The 25,065-nt window shown below is 56.1% G+C and overlaps 3 protein-coding genes across 13 annotated transcripts in view; all 3 read right to left on the minus strand.

The window, feature by feature from the left end:
- Nucleotides 1–2,485: 2,485 nt before the first annotated feature.
- Nucleotides 2,486–6,018, minus strand: CYP26A1 (cytochrome P450 family 26 subfamily A member 1). Its single transcript, XM_002718385.6, has 7 exons — nt 5,687–6,018; nt 5,276–5,500; nt 4,784–5,074; nt 4,538–4,696; nt 3,955–4,089; nt 3,330–3,482; nt 2,486–3,048 (listed from the first exon to the last, which is right to left on the minus strand). The coding sequence occupies exons 1-7, from the start codon at nt 5,873–5,875 to the stop codon at nt 2,707–2,709; spliced, it is 1,494 nt and encodes a 497-aa protein (XP_002718431.3). The 5' UTR covers nt 5,876–6,018; the 3' UTR covers nt 2,486–2,706.
- Nucleotides 6,019–8,251: 2,233 nt separating this feature from the next.
- On the minus strand, nt 8,252–17,832 carry CYP26C1 (cytochrome P450 family 26 subfamily C member 1). Its single transcript, XM_002718384.6, has 6 exons — nt 17,629–17,832; nt 16,868–17,092; nt 15,798–16,073; nt 14,442–14,597; nt 12,266–12,595; nt 8,252–10,575 (listed from the first exon to the last, which is right to left on the minus strand). The coding sequence occupies exons 1-6, from the start codon at nt 17,830–17,832 to the stop codon at nt 10,198–10,200; spliced, it is 1,569 nt and encodes a 522-aa protein (XP_002718430.1). The 3' UTR covers nt 8,252–10,197.
- Nucleotides 17,833–19,385: 1,553 nt separating this feature from the next.
- The window catches only part of EXOC6 (exocyst complex component 6), a 321,390-nt gene continuing 315,710 nt past the window's right edge, over nt 19,386–25,065 (minus strand). For 8 of the 11 annotated variants that reach the window (XR_016222129.1, XM_051823933.3, XM_017348420.4 and 5 more), the window contains 2 exons: nt 21,616–21,728; nt 19,386–20,564 (listed from right to left, as the gene is read on the minus strand). Coding sequence is in view for 7 of the 11 variants with exons in the window: in XM_051823933.3 (XP_051679893.3) it covers nt 20,432–20,564; nt 21,616–21,728 (246 nt within the window). In the remaining 4 variants the exon portion in view is untranslated. The remainder of the gene's footprint in view (nt 20,565–21,615; nt 21,729–25,065) is intronic. The other 3 variants (XR_016222127.1, XR_016222130.1, XR_016222128.1) reach the window with 1 other exon arrangement.

Here is a 25,065-nt window from a genome sequence, read left to right on the forward strand (position 1 = left end):
CGGTGTGAAAAACAAACCGCAGCAAGAGATGAAGTCTGGGGCCCCAGGGACTGGGACACACACACACACACACACACAGCCACTTCCTCTCAGGGCCACTACTTCACCAGTCCTGTCTGGCGGCCTGGGAGAGAACTGCTGTGCACTGTCGCAGGGTAGAGGAGTGGTGGTAGGGGACATGAAGGGAACTTGGGAAGTGGAGACCCCTGAGTCTATTTGGTGACAGCAAGTTGGGCAGGTTTTCTTAGCTACTGGAAAAAATTTTTTAAAAAAGCGGGGGGGGGGGGGGGGAGGAGTTGTGGAGCAGCCTGCATCCCATATCAGAATGCCCAGGATCAAGTCCCACCTCTGCCTCTGCTTCTGATCCAGCTTCCTGCTGATGCACTCGGGAGGCAACAGATGATGGCTCAAGTACCAAGTCTCTGCCAGCCAAGCAGGAGGAGGTCCAGAAGGACTGCCTGCCTCTGGCTTCGGCCTGGCCCAGCAGAGGGAAGAGATCTCTCGCTCTTGCTCTCCCTTTCAAATAAATAAACATCAATAAAAAGTAACGGAAACCAATACCCGACACCAGGAGGTCTGCCCTGGCCCTGCCCCTGGCCCTGTCTGTGTGGCCCCAAGCAGATCACAGTCCCTCTGAATGCTAAAGCCCTGGACTTTCACATCCCTGCCCTGCCCACAGCTTGTCCCTAGCAACACCACATCCCTGATTAAAGAGGAGAGGGCGCAGGAGGCGACAGGAGCAAAAGATGTCATCAGAGGAGAGGCACAGGGCAGCAGTTTGGCCAACTGTGCAGGCCAGGCCAGGGCCGTGGAGGACACAGCACCCCTCTGTCACTGCATCAGGGCCCTGGGAGCCACAGGATTTCCACAGGGGGTCTCCCCTCCTGCCCTAGTGCTGGTCACGTCTACATCATTGCTTCCCTGGGTGGACACCGGCCCAGAGGTGCAGGTGCCATCAAACATGGCTGTGACCTAGGCCTCCTGTCTGTGCTGTACAGCAGCCCACAGGCACCCCCCATCCCCCCACTCACGCACTTCTGCCTGCCCGCCCTCAGCACTAAGTGCGTTATCAGTGACTGAGTTTTTGACGTATTTTTGAGGTAAATCCTGTACTACTCTGTAACCGATGAGTGCAATTGAGCTAAATGCAGCCCTGGGAAATGCAAACCAGAGAGCTTGCAAAGCTCTCAGATTTAAAAAAAAAAAAAAGATGGATTTTTAAAAAATTGAATTACACATTATAATGGCTCAAATTTCTTACTTCACTATGCTCCCAGGGACACACGGCCATGAAGTCACCAAAGAGGTTTTTCAAAGGTGAGCTGTCCTCCAGCACGCTGGAAAGATTTAGAGGAGGGATCATCTTTGCATGCTATAGAACTCTAAAGCGTCGGCTGGAGCTATATAAGCTGGTGTCATTAAAAAAAAAAAAAGTAAACTGGCCTTATAAGGTCATTGGAAGCTTTAAAAGTTATTATGTAAACATTAGTTAAAAACCAGAGGACTCCAGCAACTAGTATGACCCACGTTCTGCTATGAACTGAAGTCCACTGGAATACGTGAGTCGGATTGGAGACAGAACTCGGTGCAAACACCTTTTCAGACCACCCGGTTTGCACAACATTGCCAAATTCGAAAATTGTAATGAAAATTTTAAAGTCCAAAACCTACAAGCCATCAGAGGCTCACGCGCAGATTGTGCCATTGCAGAACTGCAAATGTGCTTGCGTAAGCACGCCACCGAGGCAAACCTTTCTGGATGGAGAGTCTGGCCTTCAGTTCAGAACGTGGCCACGCCAGGGTCAGAAATGTGACAAAACTGCGCTTTCCCGGGGGTTAGCCAAGGTTCACAGGGTCATGACTGGGCCATTTTATCAGTCATGTCAGGCTCACACCCTATTGCCTGGGACAGATAAAAACTTTATCTGTCAGTTGGCTAAATCTGCTCCTCCTGCTTCGTTTTGAATAAAGAAAACCTGGCGCGGCTTATCTAAGGGAGAAGCTGGCTTTCCCAACAGCATTTTCATGTGCAACTTCCACGGGAGGTGGCGTGCCAGTCGGTTATGAACCGTCCAGAACCCCAGCGACTGCTTTTGCCTTATCTAAAACCTTCTCGGAGAACACTTTTCTAGCACTTTCCAACCACAGGGATGTATTCTGTTTATTAAACACCGATGGGAGGTGTTAGAGTAGAATGATATTTCTCTAAGGGTCACCTTTTCCGAATCACCTTCCCCGATGGAAAGCAAATGGGGAGGGGGGCACTCACTAAAACGAACTTTGATAGATTTTCCAAATAGGAAATCCAATGACCATTGTAGAATTCACAAGATGCTTTTTGACTAATGCTACAAGAGGCTTCTGAGGGCATAATATTTCTTCTTTACAGAAAACAGATACGCAGAGATGGCAAATGTACCCAAGCAGACATTTAGAAATCTGATCAGATCCACTAAGTAAAAATATCAGAAGAGTGATTTTCCCCCAACAGAAATTTGAACTATGAGGAAGGTACCTTCTAATTTTACTTTATTTGGAAATTATACAAATTCATTATTTTAATATTTTAAAGACCATGGTACTGTGGTAGAGACACATAAATATTATAATATACATTTAGAAATTAAATATAATAAAGTCCACCCGACACTATATAAAAACTCATGTACACTTGGCATCAGTCCGGGGTTTGAGGATTCCTGCCCGCTAGGGTCCTCCCTGGAAGTGAGTGAACCTGGCAGGGAGATTGTCCACAGGGTACACGGTGGGGCTGGTTTTCATCGTAGGAGGTCCATTTAGGAGCTGCCAGTCACAGTGCCTGGCCAGCTCCACTGTAAATATTTTCAGAAGGATTTTTGCAAACTCCTTGCCCACACAGCTCCTAAGGCCTCCTCCAAAAGGAATGAAGCTGAACCTGGACGCATCCTCGGGGTGCGGCCGCAGGAATCGGTCGGGGTTGAACTCCTCCTTGTTGGTGAAGACCTCGGCCACATCGTGAGTATCGCAGATACTGTAGATAACATTCCAGCCCTTGGGAATCTGGTATCCCTGCGAGAGATTATGAAGTCCCAAGGGCTGACAAACTGGAATTTAACTTGCAACAGCGAGAAGCGATCAGTGATATGGCCAGGGGAGTCAGGAGGTAAGAGAGAGGGAGATAAAGGGGGAAAGAGGGAGATGGATTCAGGTGGGTGAAATGGGTGTCCGCAGGGGGCAGGGCAATGTTATCAAAAGCATAAGGAATTCCAGCCAGTGTACAGGGAAGCAGAGGCAGGTTTTTAAGCCTCAGCAGGAGAGGGGGAGGGGCAGGGAGTGAATCCTTAACTTACATTGAGTTCAAAGGTCTTCAGAGCCACCCGGAACCCTCCCGGAACTGGGGGGTTCAGCCGAAGGGTCTCCTTAATGACACACCCAGTGTATTTCAGTTGTGCCAAAATGTCCACGTCCAGCTTGTTGTCCGGACCGCTCTTGCAGAGTAAGCCCTGTGGCAGCAGTCACACACAGGGGAAAAGTCACTCTGCGCTCCAATCAGATCCGCCCGCACACCTAAACCGCACTTCATAGGCCGCTAGCCCCAGAGGGCCTCCGCAGGCGGGCTGGGCAGGTGACAGCAGCCAGGGGCCATTTGCCTCCACTGCCGCAGCCCCAGGCCCCTATTTACAATCCCCAGAGAAGGCTGCGAGCCACTTAGTCGGGGCAAGAGTCTCCCCGCAAGCTCAGCTGCGGACGACTCCACCGTGGCCTGCAGAACCCTGCCCGAGGTGGGGGAGGGGCGGGGACACAAGGTCAAGCCTTGCTCCGGGGGAATCGCGGCCAGGAGAGCCTACTGCTACTCCAGGCAGAGTCTCTCCGCTCACCCCCCCACCCCGCACCCTGTGGCCCCGCACCGCCCAAGTGGGCCAGGGGCAGCTGAATTCCCCCTAAGCCGACAGGGGGCCCCCAGAGGTCCCCTACCTTACTCTTCAGCTCCTCTCGCACTTTCTGGAGAGCGTGGGGGTAGAGGCCCAGGTAAGTGATCAGAGACGTGGCCGCACTGGCCGTGGTTTCGTGGCCTCCAAAAAGGAGTTCGGTTGAAGACTGCTTTAGCGCCTAAGGAGGAATCCAGACCCGCAGCTTCAAGCGGCTGCACGCAGCGTTAGCGAGTGCGTGACTGCTCGGACCCCGACTGAGGACCCCCAGGCTGGAAGGGCTGACAGGAGCCCAGGGAAGGCACCACGTTCCAACAGAACGCCAGGTCCTTTCGGGAAGGCGAGGAAGGCCCCGCGCCAGCGGCGGCTCCCCCTGAGAAAGCCTTAGCTTTGTTCCCTTCGCCCAAAATTCGCCACGTTTTGGCCAAGTCTTTGACACCTGGCCAAGGCTGGGAGATGCTCCCAGCTGCGCCGCCCTCCTGGCCCGGCTGCCCCCTCGAATTTGCAGGCGCCACCGCTGGTAGCTGGGCAGGCGGTAGGCTCCGGGGGGTGGGGGGACCGGGAAACCGCGCTCCCTCGGAGAGCCCCGGGACCGAACTCCGCCGCACTCGTCCGACGCCGCCGCTCACCTGCATGTCCAGCCGCTCTCCCCGCTCCCACGAGTGCTCGATGAGCAGCTGCAGCGCATCTTTGCAGCCGCCGTCCGCCTCGGCGGCCCGCAGGCGGCAGATCTTGGCGCGAATGTTCTCCTCGATGCGCGCGTGAATGAGGTTCCGCGCCTTCACTCCCTGCGCTCAGAGAGCAGCGCGCGCGGCGGTGAGCAGACGTGCGGCTCCCGTGCCCCGCCACTCCGCCCCCCGGAAGGCCGCCCTTACCCGGTACAGCCCGCTGAAGGGCACGTCGATGGGCAGCGAGAAGAGATTGCGGGTCATCTCCTCGAAGGCCTCCACCAGCTGCTGCTCATCGTCCCCGTCGGCCGCCAACCGGGGCTCGCAGCCCAGCAGAATGCGCATAGCGATGCGGAACATGAGGCGCTTCACCTCGGGGTAGACCAGAAGGCCGCGCTCGCCGCAATTGAGCCACCGCCCCAGGCAGCTGCCCACTTCCTCGGCGATCACCGGCACGTAGCACTGGAGCGCCTCGCGACTGAAGGCCCGCATGATCACCTGCTCCCCGAGGAGGGCAGGGCGTTAAAGACCCTCTCCCTGCCCCCGCTCGCCTGCCGGGGTCGTCTTGCGGACACCCCTGGCCCCTCCAGCCCAAGCCAAGTCCCGGCTGGCAAGCTAAACTGGAACTGGATGAGGATCCTGAATGCCTCTAGCCTAAGGGGTCCCCTCCCAGAGCTGGCGTCGCCGCCGCGCCCTCACCTTCTTGCGCTGCTTGTGCGAGGAGTCGTGCAGGTTGGAGAGGCAGCCGGAGCCCAGGATGGTGCGCACGGACGCAGGCCAGTGCACAGACACCAGCCGGTGCTCCCCGAGCAAGATGCGCCGCACGTTGTCCGCGCCCATCACGCGCACCGTGGGCCGCCCGAACAGATGTGTCTTGTAGATGAAGCCGTATTTCCTGCGCTTCATCTGCAGGAACTTCCTCCGCTAGGCAAGGGAGGCACAGGGGAGAGGCGGGCGTGAGGGGGCGCCGGGGAGCGCCGCGCCTAGGGCTAGCTTTGCTCCAAGCCGCGGTCGCCTCCCTCTCGGGGGACGCCTGCCCTGGCTTCAGCGGAAGCCCAGAGTCGAGCGGGACTCCGGGGAAGCGTCCTGTCCCGCCCCGAGCTCCCTTACCTGCAGCACCATCTGCAGTGTTTCCCCAAAGAACGGGAAGCCCATAGTCCCAGGGGGCAAGGGGAGGGCACAGCTGCGGTCGCGGCTGCTCACGCAGTACAGGTCCCAGAGCTTGATCGCGGCCAGGAAGAGCAGCAGCGGTAGCACGAAGGTGCAGAGCGCGCTGGCCAGCAGCGCGGGGAGCCCCATGGCGCGCCGCGACCTCCCGCGCCACCTGCCGCCGCCGCCAGCGCTGCGAGCCCCGCCGCGCGCCGCTTTATAGGCAGCCCAGGTTGCTGCCCACGTTACCTTGGTCAGACAAATTAGTTCACCCAAAGTTCATCTTTAATTGCGGATTGGGCCCCTGGCTCCTCCCCCCGCGAGGCGCTGCCCAAAATCTTTAACCGTTTGTTCTGCGCAGAGGCAGAGGCGGCGCGGTGGTGGCTTCCCTGCCAGCGCGCCTCCTGGGGTGCGGGGCTAAGAAGCAGCCTCACTCGCGCCGAGGCCCGAGGAGGCTGCGGCGGTGGCGGCGAGGGGGCAGCGGGGCTCAGAGAAGCGAGAATTCCAAGCGCTGAGCCTCTTGGCGCTCTCTTCGGAATCTCTCCCGCCCGGTCCGACTGGCGGCCCCGGCCCGAAGCCTCAGTCACTGGCGTTCCACTTTCAGGCCGCGGCGCGGGTTCCTTTCCACCTGCCGGGGAAGCAAGGACCAGTGCGTTCAGGAATCGTCCCGCTGCCTAGTCCTACGAGTGGGGAAACTGAGGTCCAAACTGCGGAGCGACACGCGGGCCTCCCGACTCTTCCAAACAGATCCCGCCGAAGGGTCCAGGGCCAAGATCCAAGCGAGCGCGCGGGGAGGCAGGTATGACCGGCGGATCCTGGACCCCAGCTTCCCAACCCCCGCGAAGGGAGCGGCACTCATCAAGTCTTGGAAGGTCCTATTTAAGGGTCCGGAGAGCCCCCAGGTCGCCCGCGCGTGCAGGCCCGTGTAAGCCGGCCGCCCAGCTCCGGTGCGCAGCGGGGACTAGAGGGCCGACTGATCTGCGGCTGGGCAGTCAGCCCCCGAGCTATTTCTGCCACGCCGGCGGGATTCCGAGGCCCTGGGGCTGGCAGCCCCAGCCAGGCAGCGGGAAGCAGCGAGCCGCCTCAGCCCTGGCAGGATGAGGCGGGCAGAGGAAGGAAAGCCCAGGAGTCCTGCCCCAAGGCCCGGCTCCACTCCTGTGACCCGGAGAAGGCCCCACACGTCCTTGCGCCTGTTTCCTCCTCCTTGGCATGGAGGCGATCACTCCCAACCCATCCCAACCAAGGCCTGGAGACTCCGGTTGCAAATACTCTTCCCAGCTCCAGACAGGCTAGGCCGCCTTGTGCGGGTGGGCTGGACACGGGGTGTTGCAGCCTGCCTTCCTCTCCCCGTTCCCACCCCGTGGAAGCCACTGCCCTCACCCAGGGGGCGAGGTGCTGCCCCAGACTAAAGCTAGGTCTCTGTGGACCCCTTGAGAGGGTTGAGGGAGACGCACGGGGAAAGCGGGCCATCTGGACCTCGCCCAACGACAGGCAGCTGCGCCTGCAGCCCACACGTGTGCTCAGCACTGTGGGACGCGCACATGCACTCGCCGCTTCCCGTCTGGCCAAGCCACGCTGCTTCGGACCAGTCTGGGCCACGTGCTCTGCTGGTTCGGGCGCTGGGCGCACCTGTGACAAAAGTGACAGAGTGACATGCGTTTGTTTAGAAACTGAACACTGGCTTCTGGTCGAAGCGCGCCCGCACGCCTTGGGAGACGTCCCTTGGAGACAGAAAACGCTCTGAACCTGAGAGCTGTGAGATCCGTGGCCCTCCCGCTTCGTCCCAACTCCAGAAGAGGCGGGATAAGCCTGTGGAGGCGGCGAGGACCCGCCCGGTTCCAGCGCGCCCCCAAAGCCGGGGTCACCACCGGGCGGCTTTCAACGAGTCATTGTCCCTCCAGAAGCCTGCCTGGCCTGTCAGGGGCCCTGGGGAGCGGGGCTCTGCCACTCGCATTTCTTCCAGCGATCTGGGGCCGCCAATTTGTGGGCGCCGGCAGGAACTGGGGCGAATCACGCTGGAGGTAATTCTCAGAAATCCCGGCCCGCCCCTTTCTGGACAGTGCCTCCGGCCGGTGAGCAAAGCCCGCGAGCGGGGGCGTGACCTGGGGCCCAGTCCCAATCCTCCGGCCTGACCCGCCTGTGACCCCTGCAGGCCGGACCGTGACATCCGAGTGAACCCTGTGGGGCCACCTCGCCAAGTTCAGCGCGCGCGCCAGGTCACAAGAAGAGCAAGTCCTGCGTACTGCAAATTGCCATGGGGAAAAGAATATTTTAAAAATCTGCCCATTCAGACCGGTGTGGGGCAGGGGCATGTGGCAGGAGAGGATTAAATATGATGGCGAAAGATCATTAAAGACATCTTGAGGGGGGGGCGATAAATTACCAGCCAATAAGAACTTTGATCTAGGAAACTTGCCAAGCTTTCTTGGGTGGTGGGCGGGGAGGGGGTGGGTGGCTCCTGGGGAAACAAAATGTTTCCAGTGTGTTTACAAGACAGCCTCCCTTTGGGAAGGGGTGAGCCAGGAGGACCCAGAGGTAGACAGGAGGCAGAGCAAACAGGCCCTTGCCTCCCTCCCACTTTTTCCTAGAACCAAAGTCCACACCCCACCCCACAGGCCACTCCCCTCCCCCCAGCTTAATTTAGCCATAGGCACTGTCCCCAGGGCCTGTCGCCACTGGACTTAGTCTCACTCTTTTCTTTGCTAGTTTATTTCTTGTGTGCATCCTTTGTGAGTACAACTGGTCCGGGGAGGCAAGAACCATATCTACTGCTTCCTCCAGAGAACAGGAGCCCAGATAGATATTCCTTAGGATGACTGAGAGGAGCTATCAGTGGGAAACTCCAGCCAGCCCTAGCTAGGGGGGTTACCATTGTTTCATTCAGACCCCAGAGCCGTTTAACCAGGTCTCTGGCCACCAACTCACCCTGCCCACCTTCCAGAGGCCCCTCCTCCTACCCTGGAGCAAGCCAGTGTCTCCTCCCTGATTTCAGGAGCACCTGAAGGCAGGCCCCACGCAGCCACCTCTGCACCCCTGGGCACGGGGAGCTCAGAGTCTGTGACCCAGGTGGGGAGGGTTATGCGCAGTCAGCTCGACTCCGAGGACCCAGGACCCCTTGTGCTCCCGAGCTACCAGCTCTGCACCCTCTTGCCCTCAGGCCCCTGGATCCACCTTAAGCATAGGGTCAGGAGGGCATTGGCTTCCTTCTGGTTCACCAAAGGGTCAGCTCTGCGTGGGCCACCACTCCCCTCCCCCCGCCCTGCTGCCCAGGCCTGCCAGAAGATGGGTCGCAGGCTGCTAGGAATGCTGGCACAGAGGCTCTCAGGCAGACCGTAAGTCAAGGTAGGGATTATGATGACAAGGCAAAAGGGCAAAGCCCTGTTTGGTGGCACTTCCAGAGGCTGGGGTTAAGTGACATGGAGAGTAAGCGGGGAAGGGGTCCAGGGGCTTCATTGCTGGCTCCCAGGACAGGTCATTTGCTCGTCCCTCCTGGATCTCCTCTGTAAGGGGATGTGAAAGTGCCAAAGCCCACCCAGCCACCCCCACCAGTTCCCAGCGCCATGTGCAGGAGGGCAGTTCCAGGGCTTGGCCCTCTCTAGGTATACGCTGGTGTGGGTCCTGCCTGGGCCTTCCACCAGCCAACAGCTGCCCCGCTAAGCCCTAGGCTCCTGGCTCAACCAGCAAACTAGTTGTTGGCCTTCCTGTTTTGGGTACAAATACCTCAAACCACTCTGCTTATGTCTCAACCTCCCGGGAAAATAATCCGGGCTCGAGGCTTCTCATTGTGCCTATTCTCGCTGCGTACAAACGGGAAGATTAAATGCGTTCCTGGAGTAGGAATTTTTCTTTTCAGAAGTCGCCAGCAGAATCCGGGGGTGTTGAGCGGCTTAGAGTCCTGGAAGCCCGCACAGCTGGGAGTTTCCGCCCAGAGCCTCGGAGTGGCCAAGACGCACGAAGTCGGGGGCCAACTGCCTAAGGGCCTTCCGTTGGGTGCCCCCTTTACGTGTCCCTCTTGTGGTTATGGCCCAAAGCCAGGCCAGGGACTCGCCTCTGCACCCGGCTTTCTCTCAAGGGTTGCAGGTCCGCGGAGCGTGGGGAGGCCCCAGCATCGGTCAGCAAGGAACACACAGCCCTCCCTTACCCTGCGGCCCCGCGACCCACGCATCCTCCGGGGACTGGTGCAACGAGATCTTCGAGATCCTCGGAAGGGCTTAAGAGGCTTGGCCCACGACCATGCCTTCCTCGGGCGTGGAGCGCACAATACACATGCCCACTGGTCGGGACGATTCTCCCGCGCGGTGACAGTGGCTCATGTTCTTCCTCCGAGTCCAGCACAGAGCCACTCCGGTGAACGTGTGTTGAACCAGTGAAAGGGTGAACGGGCAATCGATGACGCACTGGAGAGCTGCACGTGGGCGGCGCTGAGAGAGCGCCACAGCCACTGAGCAAGCCAGGTCCCACAGCGCCAAGGCTCAGAGGTGTAGCTCATGGCCCGCGGCCGAAGGCGCGAGCGGGTGGAAAAAGAGCTGCAGCCCGTCCACTGGGTGCACGATGGGCACGGTCTGCATGGCGGGGAAGGCGGGCGTGGCCAGCTCCCAGCGCGCGGTGCGTACCAGCTCCACAGCCAGCAACTGGAGTACCGCCTGCGCCAGCTCCTGGCCGACGCAGCTGCGCGCACCGCCGCCGAACGGGATGTAATGGAAGCGACCGGGAGCCCCCCGCGCATCTTCACGCGCAGCGCCGAAGCGCTCCGGGTCGAAGCCCTCGGGCGGACTGCCATACACCGCGGCCGTCTCGTGCGTGTCCCGGATGCTATACATCACGCTCCAGCCCTTGGGAATCTGGTAGCCCTGCGAGGAGGTGAGGAAACCGGCCTGAGTACCAGGCACCTAGAAACCGGGCACGAACACACCCCCTACCCCGAGCGCACCAAAACAGACTTCCGAAAGCCGGCAGGAAGGCGCAACCAACCGGGAAGTCTGGAGCGCGCTCTGCGCCCCGATCTCAGCTCCCTCACTCTGGGGCTACGTGTTCAACCTCTGGACCCCAGTCCCGCAACCGATCAAGTGAGACCACTACCCGCTTTGATGTGACAATTCGAAAAAAGTGTGGCATTGACTCGTGCTCTGCAAATGGGACGGGGGGGGGGGTCTATTTAGGGCCCAGTGCCTTTGTCTTTTCTCTCGCCGTTTGATGAGATCTAAATGTTGGTCCTGCACCTAGCAGCTGCCTGAGTGTGGGCCAGGCGCACAGCAGATATTCGCATTCTTTTGGGTCAGGTCACTTATAAGGCTCTTCACACTGAACTCATCCACCAACTGCACAGGAAGTTCCGATCTGGTGGCCAGACTTCAAGCAGGTGCACAGGGGAATAACGCTGGGGAGTCCTTCACTTGCTGGAAGGCCACTGTCAGGCCCACCCCCCAGCCTGCCTACATCCTGCTTTGTGGTGTCTCCCGGACCCCGTCCATCGCCTTGGCCTCCAGGGGTTTCTGTATTCCGGAGCTCGTCTGGCGCTCCCAGGGTAGAGAGTGTGCAGTGACTCTTCAGGGGGACAGACCACCTGGCGGAGCTCCCTCCCCTCTAGACCTGCAAACTAGAGAACCGAGCCCCTTCCCTGTAATTCTGTAGCACATCCCAGCGCCTGCAGAAGCAAGTCTGAGGCCCAGGGTTTAGCACCCAGACACCTGTAAACCCCCACCTTCGCGCTGTTTCCTGTCTGGGGTGCGCTCTCACCCAAGTGTCACCCACCCAGCACTAGCGATCACGGTCTTCCGTGCACCACGATTTCGGGATGAAGGTGCGGGTCCCAGCCCCCTCGCCCCTCCTCGTCAAGCTCTTCGACCCAGTCCCCCTGACACGCTGTGGCGGGAGGAGCCCGCTCCGCCCGGAGGCGCCTTGGCACCCAGCTGGCTTCGGCGGGGCCCGCAGCCACAGCCTTTCGCGCAGATGCCCCCAGCTCGGCAGCAAGAGGGCGCCACTTCGCGCGCCGCCGCACCGCACCGCACCGTGGAGCGTCGGAGAGGGAAGGGACCAAGGCAGCTTCCTTCCCGAGAAAAAATGCGGCCCACTGTGGCGAGGAAGGGGCCCAAGGTCCTACGGGGATGCGGCCAGGTCTGGGCTTTAACTTTGCCCAACCCAAGCCAGCCGGACCAGACCACCGAGAAACTACCCTGTGTTTTCACCGTTGTGCTTTCCCGCAGCCGGCCGTGGCCAGGCTCGGGCAGGTAGCACGGGTCGGTTTCTCGATCCTGTGAGCGGTCCACAGAGTGGGGATCCAGGACACGGGAAGGGGTCCTTTGTTCGCCACCCAAATTCACTGCTTGCGACGGGGGTACCGCTTAAAGTTTTGATTCTAAAACTCGACGTGAGCTGCCCCTGGCCGCTGCGGAAAGGCACGGAGTCTGGAACAAGACGCAGCCCATTTTACAGGCCGCAAAGCTGAGGCCCTGTAGGGACAGGGGAGCTCTCGCCGCCCGCCTCCCCCGCCCCCCCGGGCGCCGCGCGAGGCCGGCGGCGGGGCAGGCGGGGCGCACTTACGTCGAGCTCAAAGGTGCGTAGAGCTGTGCGGTAGCCCCCAGACACCGGCGGCAGGAGGCGCAGCACCTCCTTGATCACGCAGTCCACGTAGCGCAGGCGGCCCAGCGCCGCGAGGTCGAGGTCGGGCGCGCAGCCGCAGTCGGGCGGGGGTCCCGCGTCGTCCCCCGCGGCCGCGGGCGGGCAATCGCACGCTTGCGCCAGCCCCTGCGCCAGGAGCTCCTGGCGGATTTTGGCGATGGCCGCCGGGTGCTGCAGGAGCAGCAGCACGAGGGACGTGCTGGCACTGGCCGTGGTGAAGAAGGCAGCGAAGAGGAGCTCCACAGCCGACTCCTGCAAGACACCGCGGCCGGCGCCGAGTCCGCGTCAGCAGAGTCGCCCCGAGCCCTGGCCTCCTGGCCCCACGCGGAGGCGCAAAGGACTCACTGCGGCGCAGGGTGCAGCGAGCGGGCGAGGTGCTCGCGTCGCGCCTCGGGGCGCTACTTGCTAACGTCTGACAGCTACAGGCAGAAGCATTCCCAAAGGCAGTGCCGGGACTCACGTGCGGCCCCGCAGCGCTTTAAGGTCTCCCCAACCTATGGGGCCCCTCGCTGCTCTCCTTTCACAGATCATAAACTGGGGGCCGGCACTATGGCGCAGAGCCACCAAGATCTACCACTGTAGCATCCCACGTGAACACCGCTCCCAGCTGCTCCACTTCCCATCCAGCTCCATGCCAATGCGCCTGGGATAGCATCGGAAGACGGAAGACGGTCCAAGTGCTGGGGCCCCTGCACCCACGTGGGAGACCCGGAAGAGGCTCCTGGCGGCGGCCTGGCCCAGCCCCAGCCCCTGTGGCCATCTGGGGAGTGAATCAGCAATTGGGAGATGTCTCCGGTGGGTCTCTCTGTAACTGCTCTGAGCGCGGCTCAAGGTCCCTACAGGGAGCCTGCCCTGCCAGCCGTGGCGCTGGTCGAGGAGCTTACTGGATGGTCCCAGTGAGTCCCCAACTCTTCCAGACCTCGTCTGTCCATAAAGGGCACCCTCCGGCTCCAGTCCTCCGGCCAGCCCCTGCCCTGCCTCGTGCCTTCCTCCGGAGCTGCGGCCAGTGGCACACAGACCGATTCTTGCCACCACAGGAGGAAGCACAGGGCTGTGATCTGCTCACCACTGCATCTCCGTGTGTGGAACGAGTGACCTGGTTGGACGTTCTCTGTCCCCCCGCCCTGGACAAGATGGGGAGTTGGGACGAAGACCCCAGCATCCTCCCCAGCCACACCGAGCCGGCCTGGCCTTCCTTGGATGCCCAGGACAGATGCGAAGCTCCCTGGCCCCTGGGTCCCTCCTGGGAACCTGGAGGGTGTTGTGTACCTGCCCACTTCTGCCCAGGCAGAGGGACCGCCTGCTTCTGCTCATGCACCATGCGCCTTCGCAGCCCACGGCTGTTCTCACCCACCAGGCTCCAGGGCTCAGCCCCATTCTCTTCCAGGCCCCTTGACCTCCCCTCTGCCGACTCCAAACCACCCCAGAAATCAGGCCATTCCCGGAGTGCAAACGGAGGCTGAGCCCCGCCCCTCCACACCGGGCCCAGGGAAAGGATACAGGTTGCGGGTGCCGACTGAGGTCTTCCCACCTGGAACCTCCCCTGCCTCTGCCTCTGCCTCAACCCCAGCCCCAACCTCTCCACTCCCTCTGGGCTTGCGGTAGATCCAGGGACCATTCCAAAGCTTCTCCCCCCCACCTCCCCTGTGTGTGCCCGAGGTGTGTGTGGGGGGTGTGTGTCCAGGTTCTCCAGAAGATCCTGTAATAGCCAAACAGGTGCAAGGGCCAGGTGCCACGGCAGCTCGCCGATGGAGCGGGACCTGGGAGGAAGGGGGAGCGGAAGTTTGATGCTGAGACCTTTGGAGTTTGTAGTGCCCAGGGCTTCACAGGCAGAAGGAATGGCAGAAAAGGGGGTATGGGGGTGAAGAGCCAGGATCTGTAAGGAGGTCTGGACTCCAAGCCTCCGGGGCTCCTACCGAGGATAGTGCCAGGCTACACAGCCAGCAGGTGGGACTGAGTCCTGACTCGAACCCAGGACCCCTCACCGGTGCAAGTGGCTCAAAGTGCAGCCCAGCAGGAAGTGGTTCCGGGCGAGAGCAGGGGTTTAGAAACCTGCTAGGGATGCAAGAGGTCAGGAGAGAGGCTGCCCAGCACCTACCTTCAGCTCCTGCACCGAGGGCTCGCGGCCCAGCTCCCTGGCACTGTGAATGATCACGTCCAGGGCGTCCCCGGGCTCCACAGCCTTGTTCCCCTGCAGTTTCTCAGCAATGGCCTCCTCCAGGTGACGGTGCAGCTGGTCCCGCGCCCGGATGCCCTGGGGCGCAGGGAGAGAAAGCGGGGTGTGGCAGGAGGGCTCCGGGAGCTGGGGACCAGGCCCTGGCCACCTACCTGGGGCTTTGCTGGCTCTGCCCAGATGCTGGTGTTAAGTCTCCTAGCTTTGCTCTGTGCCTGGCACACAGTAGGGCTCAAGAAATGGTCAGGAATTTGTGTACTGTCCACAAGCATCTGTGTCTGATCACAAGGCAGGCAGCGGCTGGCCTCCCAAGGGAGGGGGCTGAGCCGTCAGGGTGGAGTTAGCCCGAGTCAGGCAGGTGCAGTGGGCACCAGTGCAGAGAGCAAGGGGTGCCCTGTTGCACCTGGGAGCTAATGGACACTCCAGGCATTGTCTCCGTAAGCAGGTGGAGTTCGGGGTGCAAGCATGGCAAGGGGATCCCCCTGAGGGATCCTGCCCTGGAGTTCTGCAGCCACAGGAGCCAGGGTTCAAATCCCATCTCTGCCCCCTACTAGCTGTGTGAGCCCAAGTCCTGTAACCTCTTTGACCCTTGGTTGTGTCAATAAAATGAGGATAACACTTTGCAGGCTTTCAAGATTAAGTCAGAAAATGTATCCAAGGCAATCACAGCAGGTCTCCTGACACGTGTATATATTAGTTTTATATAAGTGACTAAAAACCGGAGAATCCACGCAGTGAGCAGCCCAGCTCAGGGGCACAAGGGGCGGCCTAGGGGAAGAGGTAGGAGGAGGGCGAGGGTCCCGCCCCTGGCTCTTAAGTCTCAGACCTGGAAACCAGAGAGCCCAGGGCTGCGGGCGGCGGGCGGCGGGCGGGGAGCGGGCACCTACCTACCCCTGTCGGACCCCGGGCAGCGCCGGGCTGGGCGGGGGCGTGCTTGGGCCCTCGCGCTCCCGCCGGCTCCGCAGCCAGCCCCGCTTCTGAAGAGGCGCTGGAGGGGCCCTACCGGCTGGCGGGACGCCCTGCCCCTGAGACCCAGACGCGGGGCGCCTGCGGCCGATGACGCCACAGAACGTCCGATCAGGCGCGTCCCAGAGAGGGTGTGTGACCTGTCCCGGGTGACCCAGCGAGTCAGAACAGAAGCCAACGTTGGCGCCCCACGCTGCCTCCCCCGCCCCCAGCAGAGGTGGCGCACGGGGTGCGTCGAGGGCCCGCGTCTGCATCTGGGAGACCCTCGAGTGCGGCGGCCCAGGAGAGGAAGGGCTGGGGCTGGGGCAACAGTACCTTGCGCAGGCCGCTGAAGGGCACATCCAGGGGCAGTGAGAAGAGGTTCCCCACGAGCTGTTCAAAGGTCCGGGCCAGCGCGGCGCACTGCATCTCATCCAGCCGAAGCCCCAGGAGGATGCGTGCGGCCATGCGGAAGGTGAGCGCCTTGGTGGCCTCGTAGACGGCTACCGGACCGCGGGCCGCGCACCAGGCGCGTACCTCGCGCCGCAGCGCCCCCTGCAGGCGCGGCACGTAGCGCTCCAGCGCCGCGCGGCTGAACACGCGCGCCAGGACCTGTGGGCAGCGCGCTCCGTCAGCGCCGGGGCTCCTCGGACGACTCCCGAGGAGCCAGAAAGCCAGTTTGGGCCCTGCCCCCTCTCCTGCGCGGCTCGGCTCTACACCTGCTGGCCTTTGCTGTCGCTATGCCTTCTAGTTCTGCTTTATTGTACACAGTCCTCCCCATCCAGCTGCCACCTCCTCTACGAAGTCTTAATGACGCCTCTCTAGGTTAGAACCTCCAGAACCTCTGTGTCACACAGATGATGGTACGTAAAGGGGCGCTTTAGGGGTCGGCGCTGTGGCCTAATGGGCGAAGCCCCCGCCTGCGAGGCCAGCGTCCCATGTGCATGCATCCCATATGGGCTCCGGTTCGAATCCTGACTGCTCCACTTCCGATCCAGCTCCTGGCTAACGAGCCTGGGGAAGCAGCGGAAGATGGTCCAAGTGCTTGGATCCCTGCACCCTGGTGGGAGACCCGGAGGAAGCTCTTGCGGCCTTTTGGGGAGTGAACCAGAGGATGGAAGACCCCTCTCTGCCTTTGCCTCTCTGTAACTCTGCCTTTCAAATAACTCTGCCATTCAAATAGAGATCTTTTTTTTAAAAAAAATCTTTTTAGCCCGATCCTGACCTCAAAAGCCTACCGACGAGGTTAAGGCGGCTGGCCCGCAGCTATCGGCTAGCTAATTAGCGAGGGATCCTGCTCGGGCTCACAGCGCCCCCACACACACCTGGCCCAGCCCTGGCTCACAGCAGATGCGTAGGGACCGGGGTTCCAATGGTGGAATGACCCATTCTCGGTTTCCGCTCACCTTGCGCCGCCGCCGATGCGGCTCACCGACCGCGCCGAGGAGCGTGTGCGAGCCCAGCAGGATGTGCGCGCTCTGCGGCCACTGGCTGCGCACCAGGCGGTGCTCGCCCAGCAGGATGGTGCGCACGTTCTCCGCGCCGCTCACGCGGATCACCGGCCTGCCCAGCAGGTGCGTCTTGAACACTGTCCCGTAGCGCTCCCGGCGGGAGCTGTGGAAGCGCGAACCCTGTGAGGAACGAGGTGCAACGTGCAGCGATAGAGCCGATAGAGCCGGGGATGGGACCCAGGCCTCCCAAATGCCTCTTGGTAACTCCCTCCTGCAGGCCGTCGCCTTGCAAAAGTGGGTCCCCGGTGGGCCTCATAACTACCCTGTGGGGATGTCAGCGCGCCCACTCCCATTGGTGAGAACCTCCAGCTCAGAGTGGGGACGTGGGCGCAGGGCTTGTGCTGACGCGCGCCCCTGGTTTCTCAGCCTATGCCTGCAGGACACAAGGTGTCACGCTCCTCAGACCCCTTCCTTAAAGCCTCTCTGTTTATCCCCGCGATGTGTCCGGACGAATTTAAGTAGCTCTGGGGACAGCGTCGGCACCGGGAGGTCCCGTCTGGCGAGCAGAGGATGGCTAGAGAATAACTTCGTGCCCAGTCCCAGACCTGGGCGCTGGGAAGGCACTGGCCACCAACTGCGGGAGCACCGAGGGCCAGGAGGGTCCGGTGGGAGCCTGGAAGGGGGAGAGGGGGGAGGAGGGGCGACGGGAGGCTCACCTGAACTAACCAGTGCAGCGTTTCGCCGAAGAAGGGCCAGCCCATGGAGCCCTTGGGCAGGGGCAGGGCGGAGGCCCGGTCCCGGCTCAGCGTCCAGCGGAGGGTCCAGAGGTGCTGGGCCAGACTGAGCAGGAGGCCGGCGCACAGGAGAGCGGTGCCCGCGGCCCCCAGAACTGACAGGCAGCTCAACCCCCACGGGAACATGACGAGCTGTGCGGGCCAGGCCGAGGGCAGGTTACGCAAGAATTGGGGCTCCAGCAGCGCGCAGTGCTCACCTGTCCCGTGCGGAAGAGGCCTGGGGGTTGGGGCCAAGCCCGAGGTCTAGAACCCCGGACTAGAACTCTGATCTACAAAGAGTGGCAGTGGAAGGGAGGCTGCAGTGACCCTGTGCCCTTAGGGAGCGTGCCTTCCTCGAGGCCGGCGCGCTCGGGGCGCTGCCCCAGTTCCCGGGTCCCAAAGTCAGTTCCTTTCGGGGGTGCCGGCTTCCCTGGGGAATGCTCACGCTCGGCACCCCCGGGGCACCTCCCACCTCCTCCCGGGAGCAGCACTCCCTGGCCAGAAGCAGAGAGGCAGGGCAGGGAGCGCAGCAACTCACCGGTGTTGCCTACGGGGGCGCGATCACCGGGCTGCAGACCCTAGCCCCACCTCTCTCCCTCCCGCAGTCGCTTAACCCCGGTCGGCCCACCTTGGACACGTTTATATAGACGGCGGCTCCCTCCCCACCGGCCCGTGCGGGTTCCCACAACGTGACGCGTCTCTGCATATTTATAGCGCTCCACGCGGAGTAGCGATTGGAGGCGGTGGGCAGCGGCGCGCTCACCGAGGGGCAGTAGGGAGTGGCAGGCGCCGCAGCGCTCGGGGCTGGGCTGGCGGCCGCGCCCCGCGCACGTCCTCGGGCGGGGCCTGCGGTTTCGCGCCAGAACTTGCCGGCGCTTCGCGGGAGCTCGGGGCCACGGGCGAGCCCGGCGGCCTGAGCAAACCCGGGCTAGCGCCTGGGCCCTGGTGGCCGGCTCCCTGTGGGCTCCTCACGCTCGAGCTTCTAGGTGCTCTCCCCATCGCCACTCCGGCGTTCAAGGACTGGGCTTTCTCCCTTTTCGCTCTCTTTGAAGGGCATTGCATTGGCAGCGAAAAGAGCCTGCAAGGGATGGCGGCTGGGGCCACGATTCTCCGACCCCTACCGTCCTCCGGGTTCGCAGGCTGAAACGCTTCAGGAATCCTTCAAAGGACGGCGGTTTTCCCTGCGAACCCAGGAGTCACAGAGACGCCCCAAGCCCGCGAGAAGGCGCTCTCCGCGTGCTCTTTTCCGGCGTCAGGGGCTGAATTCGCCGTTGGTTCCCACCCTTCTCCAGGCTGCCCGACAACCCTCGGACGGTTGCCTGTGGGGTGGGTGTAGGGTCCCATCTTGAGGGCTCCAAATGCCTCAGGACCCGCGCGCCCAGCTCCCCGCTGTGCAGCCACCGTGGGCTACCCTAGGCATCTCCCCGCATCCCGGGAGGCCTCTGCCACGGTGGGGGATACGGGCCAGCCTCGGAGAGCTCCCCTAACTTCCAGCTTTTAGTGTGCCAGAAGAATTAACTGCGCTTTTCACATAACAGATTTTAAATGTACGAAATGCTTTAGGAAAAGCGTTGGTCAAGAGAACAAACGCTTATTTTTTGTTTTGGCGCCACTCCCATTCCAATATCTGAGGAATAATGTCTTTTCTGAAGAAAGCAGTTTTCAACCAGGAAGCTCTGAGGAGATGCAATAGCAACGCATTTTCAACAAGTTGTCCAATCTTTTTAATGCTGCATCCATCACAAAACCAAGAGATGTACATTAATTCTTTGTGCTTATTTTACAGAGCCAGGTATCTTTCTTACAGGTATAAACCCTGAAAATGTAAAGGGAGTGTTCATCGTAAATACAACGTAGGGAAAATAAAGGTGAGGTTTGTACTGCCACGTGGACTCCAGTACCTTACACAAAGGGCAGTGAACAAGTGCAGGTACTCCGGAGTCCATCTGACCCATCCGGCGGGTGTGCACAGCCAGGATCTGATGGAGAGCCGCTGTTTGGGGACAGTAACCGAGCCCGGTGGACTAGTGCGTGCAGGAACCCATTCCCCCAGCGCCCGCCGCACCGCAAGGGGTCCCAGTCAGCTCCCCTCCACTTTTAACTTGAACCAAACCAAACCAGAGTGGGGTCAGGTACAAGCAATACAGTTACAAATTTTAACCCTGAGGAACAGAAACAGCACATTTTAGAAACTCGAAACCTTTTCTTCCTATTTAGAACTGCAGTAGTTACCCAAGCAGAACAAACAATGCACATTCTTACTGAATTGACTTTGATTGCAGGGAATTTTAATATTTGTCGTCTTCTCCCTCAGAATCAGCAGAATTAGAACTTGTTAATATACGTTAAGTCACACTGAGATGAGAACAGAAGGTGAAAGTGAGAAAATGACAGTGAAGTAAGTACTCCCGTTATCAGACACGACTGCATTTCAAACCTCATGAGCTGATGAAAAAAACCAACTTATCAAGTCTAAATTGAAAAAATACATACAAGTGGAGGCATAAGGTTTTTTTAATAATGCTTTTGGAATCAATTTTACATACAATCTTTGACGTGATTTATATATTACAATTTTACCATTTTCCTTCTAAAAGTGAAAAAAGTTACATTTTCCATATATAAAATAGTAATCAATTATTTTAAAAACATACAAATGATTTACTCCTGTTCCCTCCTAAAGCTCTCATCAGCATATTTTCTCGGTCGTGTTTCTTCATTCTGTGAACGGCCAGCCACGTGAAGTCTATGTGTGCTGGGACATGCCATTCACCAGACTTCTCAGCTGCTTCACCACTGTCTCTATCAACTTCTGTTTGTCTCGATCATTCTTCCGGAACTGAGTAAATATATTGTTCTTTTTGCTGGTATCCTTCATCCTAGAAACATATGTGAATGAAGATTAGAAAAAGGAAATTAAAAGCCACGCTGCCACAAGTGAAAATATCCTGGCAAGCTCTGAATTACCTTACACTAATCCTATGCTAGAAAAATATACTTCAAAGAAAATGCGTATTAACGAACTTATGATACAGCAACCAGGTGAAAAAATTAGCAGCTTTATTTTATATTCTAGACAAAGTAATCTCTTTGCATTAGTATGTAAATCTGAAAGATGTACAGTTTTTTAACACATCCTATAGTCCAATATCATTCTATAAAGTATGTTAAAATGCATATCCTCTGAACTCTGTAAATCACATTTATAACAAGAGGAGATGAAAAGAAAAACAGCACAAGAAAATTTAAAACATTTTTTCTTTGCCTGAGTGATATTTCATGGCAGTGCAAGTTAAATTTACATTTTAACAGTTTTTTTGTCCTTTTAAATCAACTATAACACATATATTTTGAAATGGGGGAAAATAAGAAAAGTTTAATTAAAAAATTTAAAATCATAATGATACGCTGGGTAAAAGGAAAGTCTGCTAAGTAATGAGAGGGAAAGGTAACATCTAAACTTGTATTTAGTTGGACAAGATGCACCAGTAAATTCTGTTAATTCAGTTTTACTCTATTACTTTTTCAAATCCCATATTTCTGTAACTACAAAGAATACGAGTCCATCATGGTAAGATTTAGACAGCACTGGTGCCAAACATTACAATTCCTAGCCATATTTTTTTTAAAGCTCCAATTCTCATCTTTATTTTCAGTAAAAATATTTATATTGTCAGTCAAGCCTGTAATTCACAATACAATAGGAAAAATGTTTTTTCCACATAAGTGTAAATAGCAATTGGATATGGAACTATACCAACTCTGCAGAGCAAAAAAGAAAGAGGCTTATCTTCAGGTCATTAAAATGGACTGAGCTTTCAAACTTCATCTAAACAATCCTCCCTTGGAGGAAATCTCTAGTTCTTCATTTTATTACAGAATCAAAACATGCTACAATGCTATCTCTGGAGGTTTTTAGAATATACTCACTTCTCCAAAAGAGTAAGGGCCGTGTTTGGATTCACTCGAAGGTACTTAGAAGTTGGCTGTCCATAATCAGCCAGATAAGTAGACCAATCCCAAACCATAAACAGGTCAAGGAGCTGAGGAAGATTGGGGAAAACAGTAAGTCAGCTTTTGATTTTACACAAATCATATGCTCTTCAATGTGAACTGCTTCTCAGATGGTACAGAATAAGAAATTCTTTTTTTTTTTTTTTTTTTTTTTTTTGACAGGCAGAGTGGACAGTGAGAGAGAGAGACAGAGAGAAAGGTCTTCCTTTGCCGTTGGTTCACCCTCCAATGGCCGCTGCGGTCAGCGCGCTGCGGCCGGCGCACCGCGCTGATCCGATGGCAGGAGCCAGGAGCCAGGTGCTTTTCCTGGTCTCCCGTGGGGTGCAGGGCCCAAGCACCTGGGCCATCCTCCACTGCACTCCCTGGCCACAGCAGAGGGCTGGCTGGAAGAGGGGCAACCGGGACAGAATCCGGCGCCCCAAGAAATTCATTTTCAAAACTTTACTTCATAACTAAAATAGTATACACTTATTTTACTTTGAAATTGCTAAAATTATCAGGAGTTGCTTTTCTAATAAGATGTCTGGTTGGATTTTTAAGAAATAGGAAAATAATGAAAACTCTGTTTCATTATACTAATTATACTTGTATTACCATTTGTATTGATGCATAGTTTAATCTTTACACATGATTCACTTAATAACCAAATTTAATTAATGAAGGTTGGTGTTACTAACTGTGTGAAGAAGTTTAAAGAATTTATATTGAACCTTTTTTCTTAGAGGTAAGTGTGTTTACCTTGCAAAGAAGCTGTTTGCACCTAGACTTTTTCCAAAGTAATTTAAACCAAAAGCTCAGATAATCTCAATTAAGTGCATTAAACAACCTCTGTTGGATTCTCCCTGGTGATTGATCCTTAGTATTATTCTGAAATGAGGGCTTCAGGATTCAGTCTGTTAACCCTAGGTAATTATTTTACATAAACAAACAACAACAAACCTGTTTGCTGTGGTGTCTTAAAATTGACTATTTGCTTTATAATCTCCAGTTAGAATCATTGTCAAATATGGAAGTAATCTTTTAAAAGCAACGCCATGCCTAAACCAAAGCACCAAACTCCTTATCCAACTTTAAGACCCTAATCCCTTTTAAGCCATTTAAAACCAACTTCCTATCCCCATTTGAATTGTTTCAGAAGCTAAATGCTTTACTTACTGCCTGCTCACCTTCTTTAGTTTTTATATTATTCTTTCCTTTTGGTTTAACTCACTTGGTACGTGAGGGGTCCTTTAGTTTTGCTTTCAAATGAAGGAAGCATTTGCATTTACTCAGGAGACAGGAGCCTACTCACTGACTCTGGAGGGCTAAACATGGAGTGATTAAAACCACCCAGAGAAAGAGTCCCAGAAAGTAACTTCTCCTTAGTAGGTAAGGGACTTGTGTGATCTTCTTTCCAACCCAATTTACAACTGCTAACAGATTTTCCTGGAAAGATGGCATCTTCTATAACGAAAATACTAACTATTAAAGTAAAGCTACTCCCTTTAAGTTGGGCAAGATAACACTCTGGGCCTCACCAAGAGTTAAAAGCACTGGTTCAGAAATTAGAATGAGGCAAAAATAAAGAATACACTGTCTGAAAAAGAAAAGGGGACTTATTGAAAGTTCTGTGGTTTCTGACCCTTGTTTGGCAACAAGTACATTTTTCTCTCACGAAGAGGGAAAGTGACTTTCATATACTCAGAAGGTGAGAATGTAAGTTGGTATGACTCCTCTGCAATGTAATTGTGCAATGTGTTTAAGAACCTTATCAAAACGGCATTCTCTTTGACTCAGTAATCTCTCCTCTATGAATATAACTTCATGAAACAGTAATGAAGGTAGACAGGAAGTTTTGCACAAAGATATTAATTTCAAAAATGTTATCAGAAAACCAAAAACAGTCTACATCTCAATGTAAAGGGAATGGTTTGCAATGAAGCATTATCTGCACAATGAATATCAAGTGGTTATTAAAAGTGTTTACACGGAAGTTTAAATAATTTGGGAAGATTTTTATGATAAATGTGGCTATTCACATAAAAATCTATCAAAAAAGACTAGAAGAAAACATTAAGTCTGGTTATTTTTTGTGTGGTGGGATTCTGGATAGCTGCTATTTTCTTAATTTCCATAATTCTCTACAATGGACATGTGCAAGCATTACGGTTAGGAATAATGTTTACCTCCTTATATAGTTGAACACATTTCAACAAGGAATGCCCCTCACACAATTGGAAGGATTCCTCTTCCAGGTGTAGGTCTTTGCTTGCACAAGTCTGCCTGCGCATGCAGTCAGCCAGCAGAAAGCAACCTCTTAGCGTACTGACTGTAATCTCCCTTGCTTTCCAAAAGGTATTAGCAACGTGACCTTTGGGATATGGAAGAGGAAGGAATCTTAAATAAAATCAGCCTTTTTCTCCTGAGCTGATCTACCCCCAGGTGGGAAAGGAGGAGCTGAAAAACCCACAACAACTCCAACTGTGAATACAGAACTGAATTGGTTGTTCCACAGCTCAAAAACAGATTTTCCTCCATTACAAAACACTATGCTTACAACTTTCACATGTGGTCAGATACTCATATCCAAATTCCTCATATGCAAATCACTAGAAATTACAGGGACCATAAAATTTAAACCAAACTGCTCACATGTGGATAAATTTAATCTATATGCTTTCATTACATTAATACTTTACTTTTTTTAAAAAAGATTTCTTTATTCAAAAGGGTGACAGAAAGCAGAGACAGGGAGAGACAGATCTTCCATCTACTGGTTCACTCCCCAAAAGCCCACCTCAGGCAGAGCTGGGCCAGGCACAAGCCTAGAGTTCTATCTGGGTCTCCCACATGGGAGGCAGGGAGCCAAGCACCGGGCCATTATCTATCTGCTGCTTTCCCAGGCACAGTAGTAGAAAGCTGAATTGAAAGTGGAGCAGCCAGGACTTGAACTGGCACTGTGGTAACAGTATGCAAGCAATGCCTTAACCCAATGTGCCACATTAATGCTTTATAAAAATACATGTAGTGGGGCTGGCACAGAGGCACAGTAGGTTAATCATCCACCTGTGGTGTTGGCATCCCATATGAGCACTGGCTCTAGTCCATGCTACTCCTCTTCCAATCCAGCTCTCTGCTATGGCCTGGGAAAGCAGTAGATGGCCCAATTGGTTGGGCCCCTGCACCCACATGGGAGACACAGAAGAAGCTCCTGGCTCCTGGCTTCAGTTTGGCTCAGCTCCAGCTATTGTGGCCATTTGAGGGATAAACCTCTCTGTTTCTCCCTCTTTCTGTCTGTAATTCTACCACTCAAATAAATAAAATCTTTTAAAAATACATAATATTTCCATTATTTATAATAGTTAATCTATGTATATCTGTAGACAT

This window comes from Oryctolagus cuniculus, chromosome 15 (genome assembly GCF_051225735.1).
Source record: "Oryctolagus cuniculus isolate XC-2025 breed Fujian yellow rabbit chromosome 15, ASM5122573v1, whole genome shotgun sequence".
NCBI classification, from domain to species: domain Eukaryota; kingdom Metazoa; phylum Chordata; class Mammalia; order Lagomorpha; family Leporidae; genus Oryctolagus; species Oryctolagus cuniculus.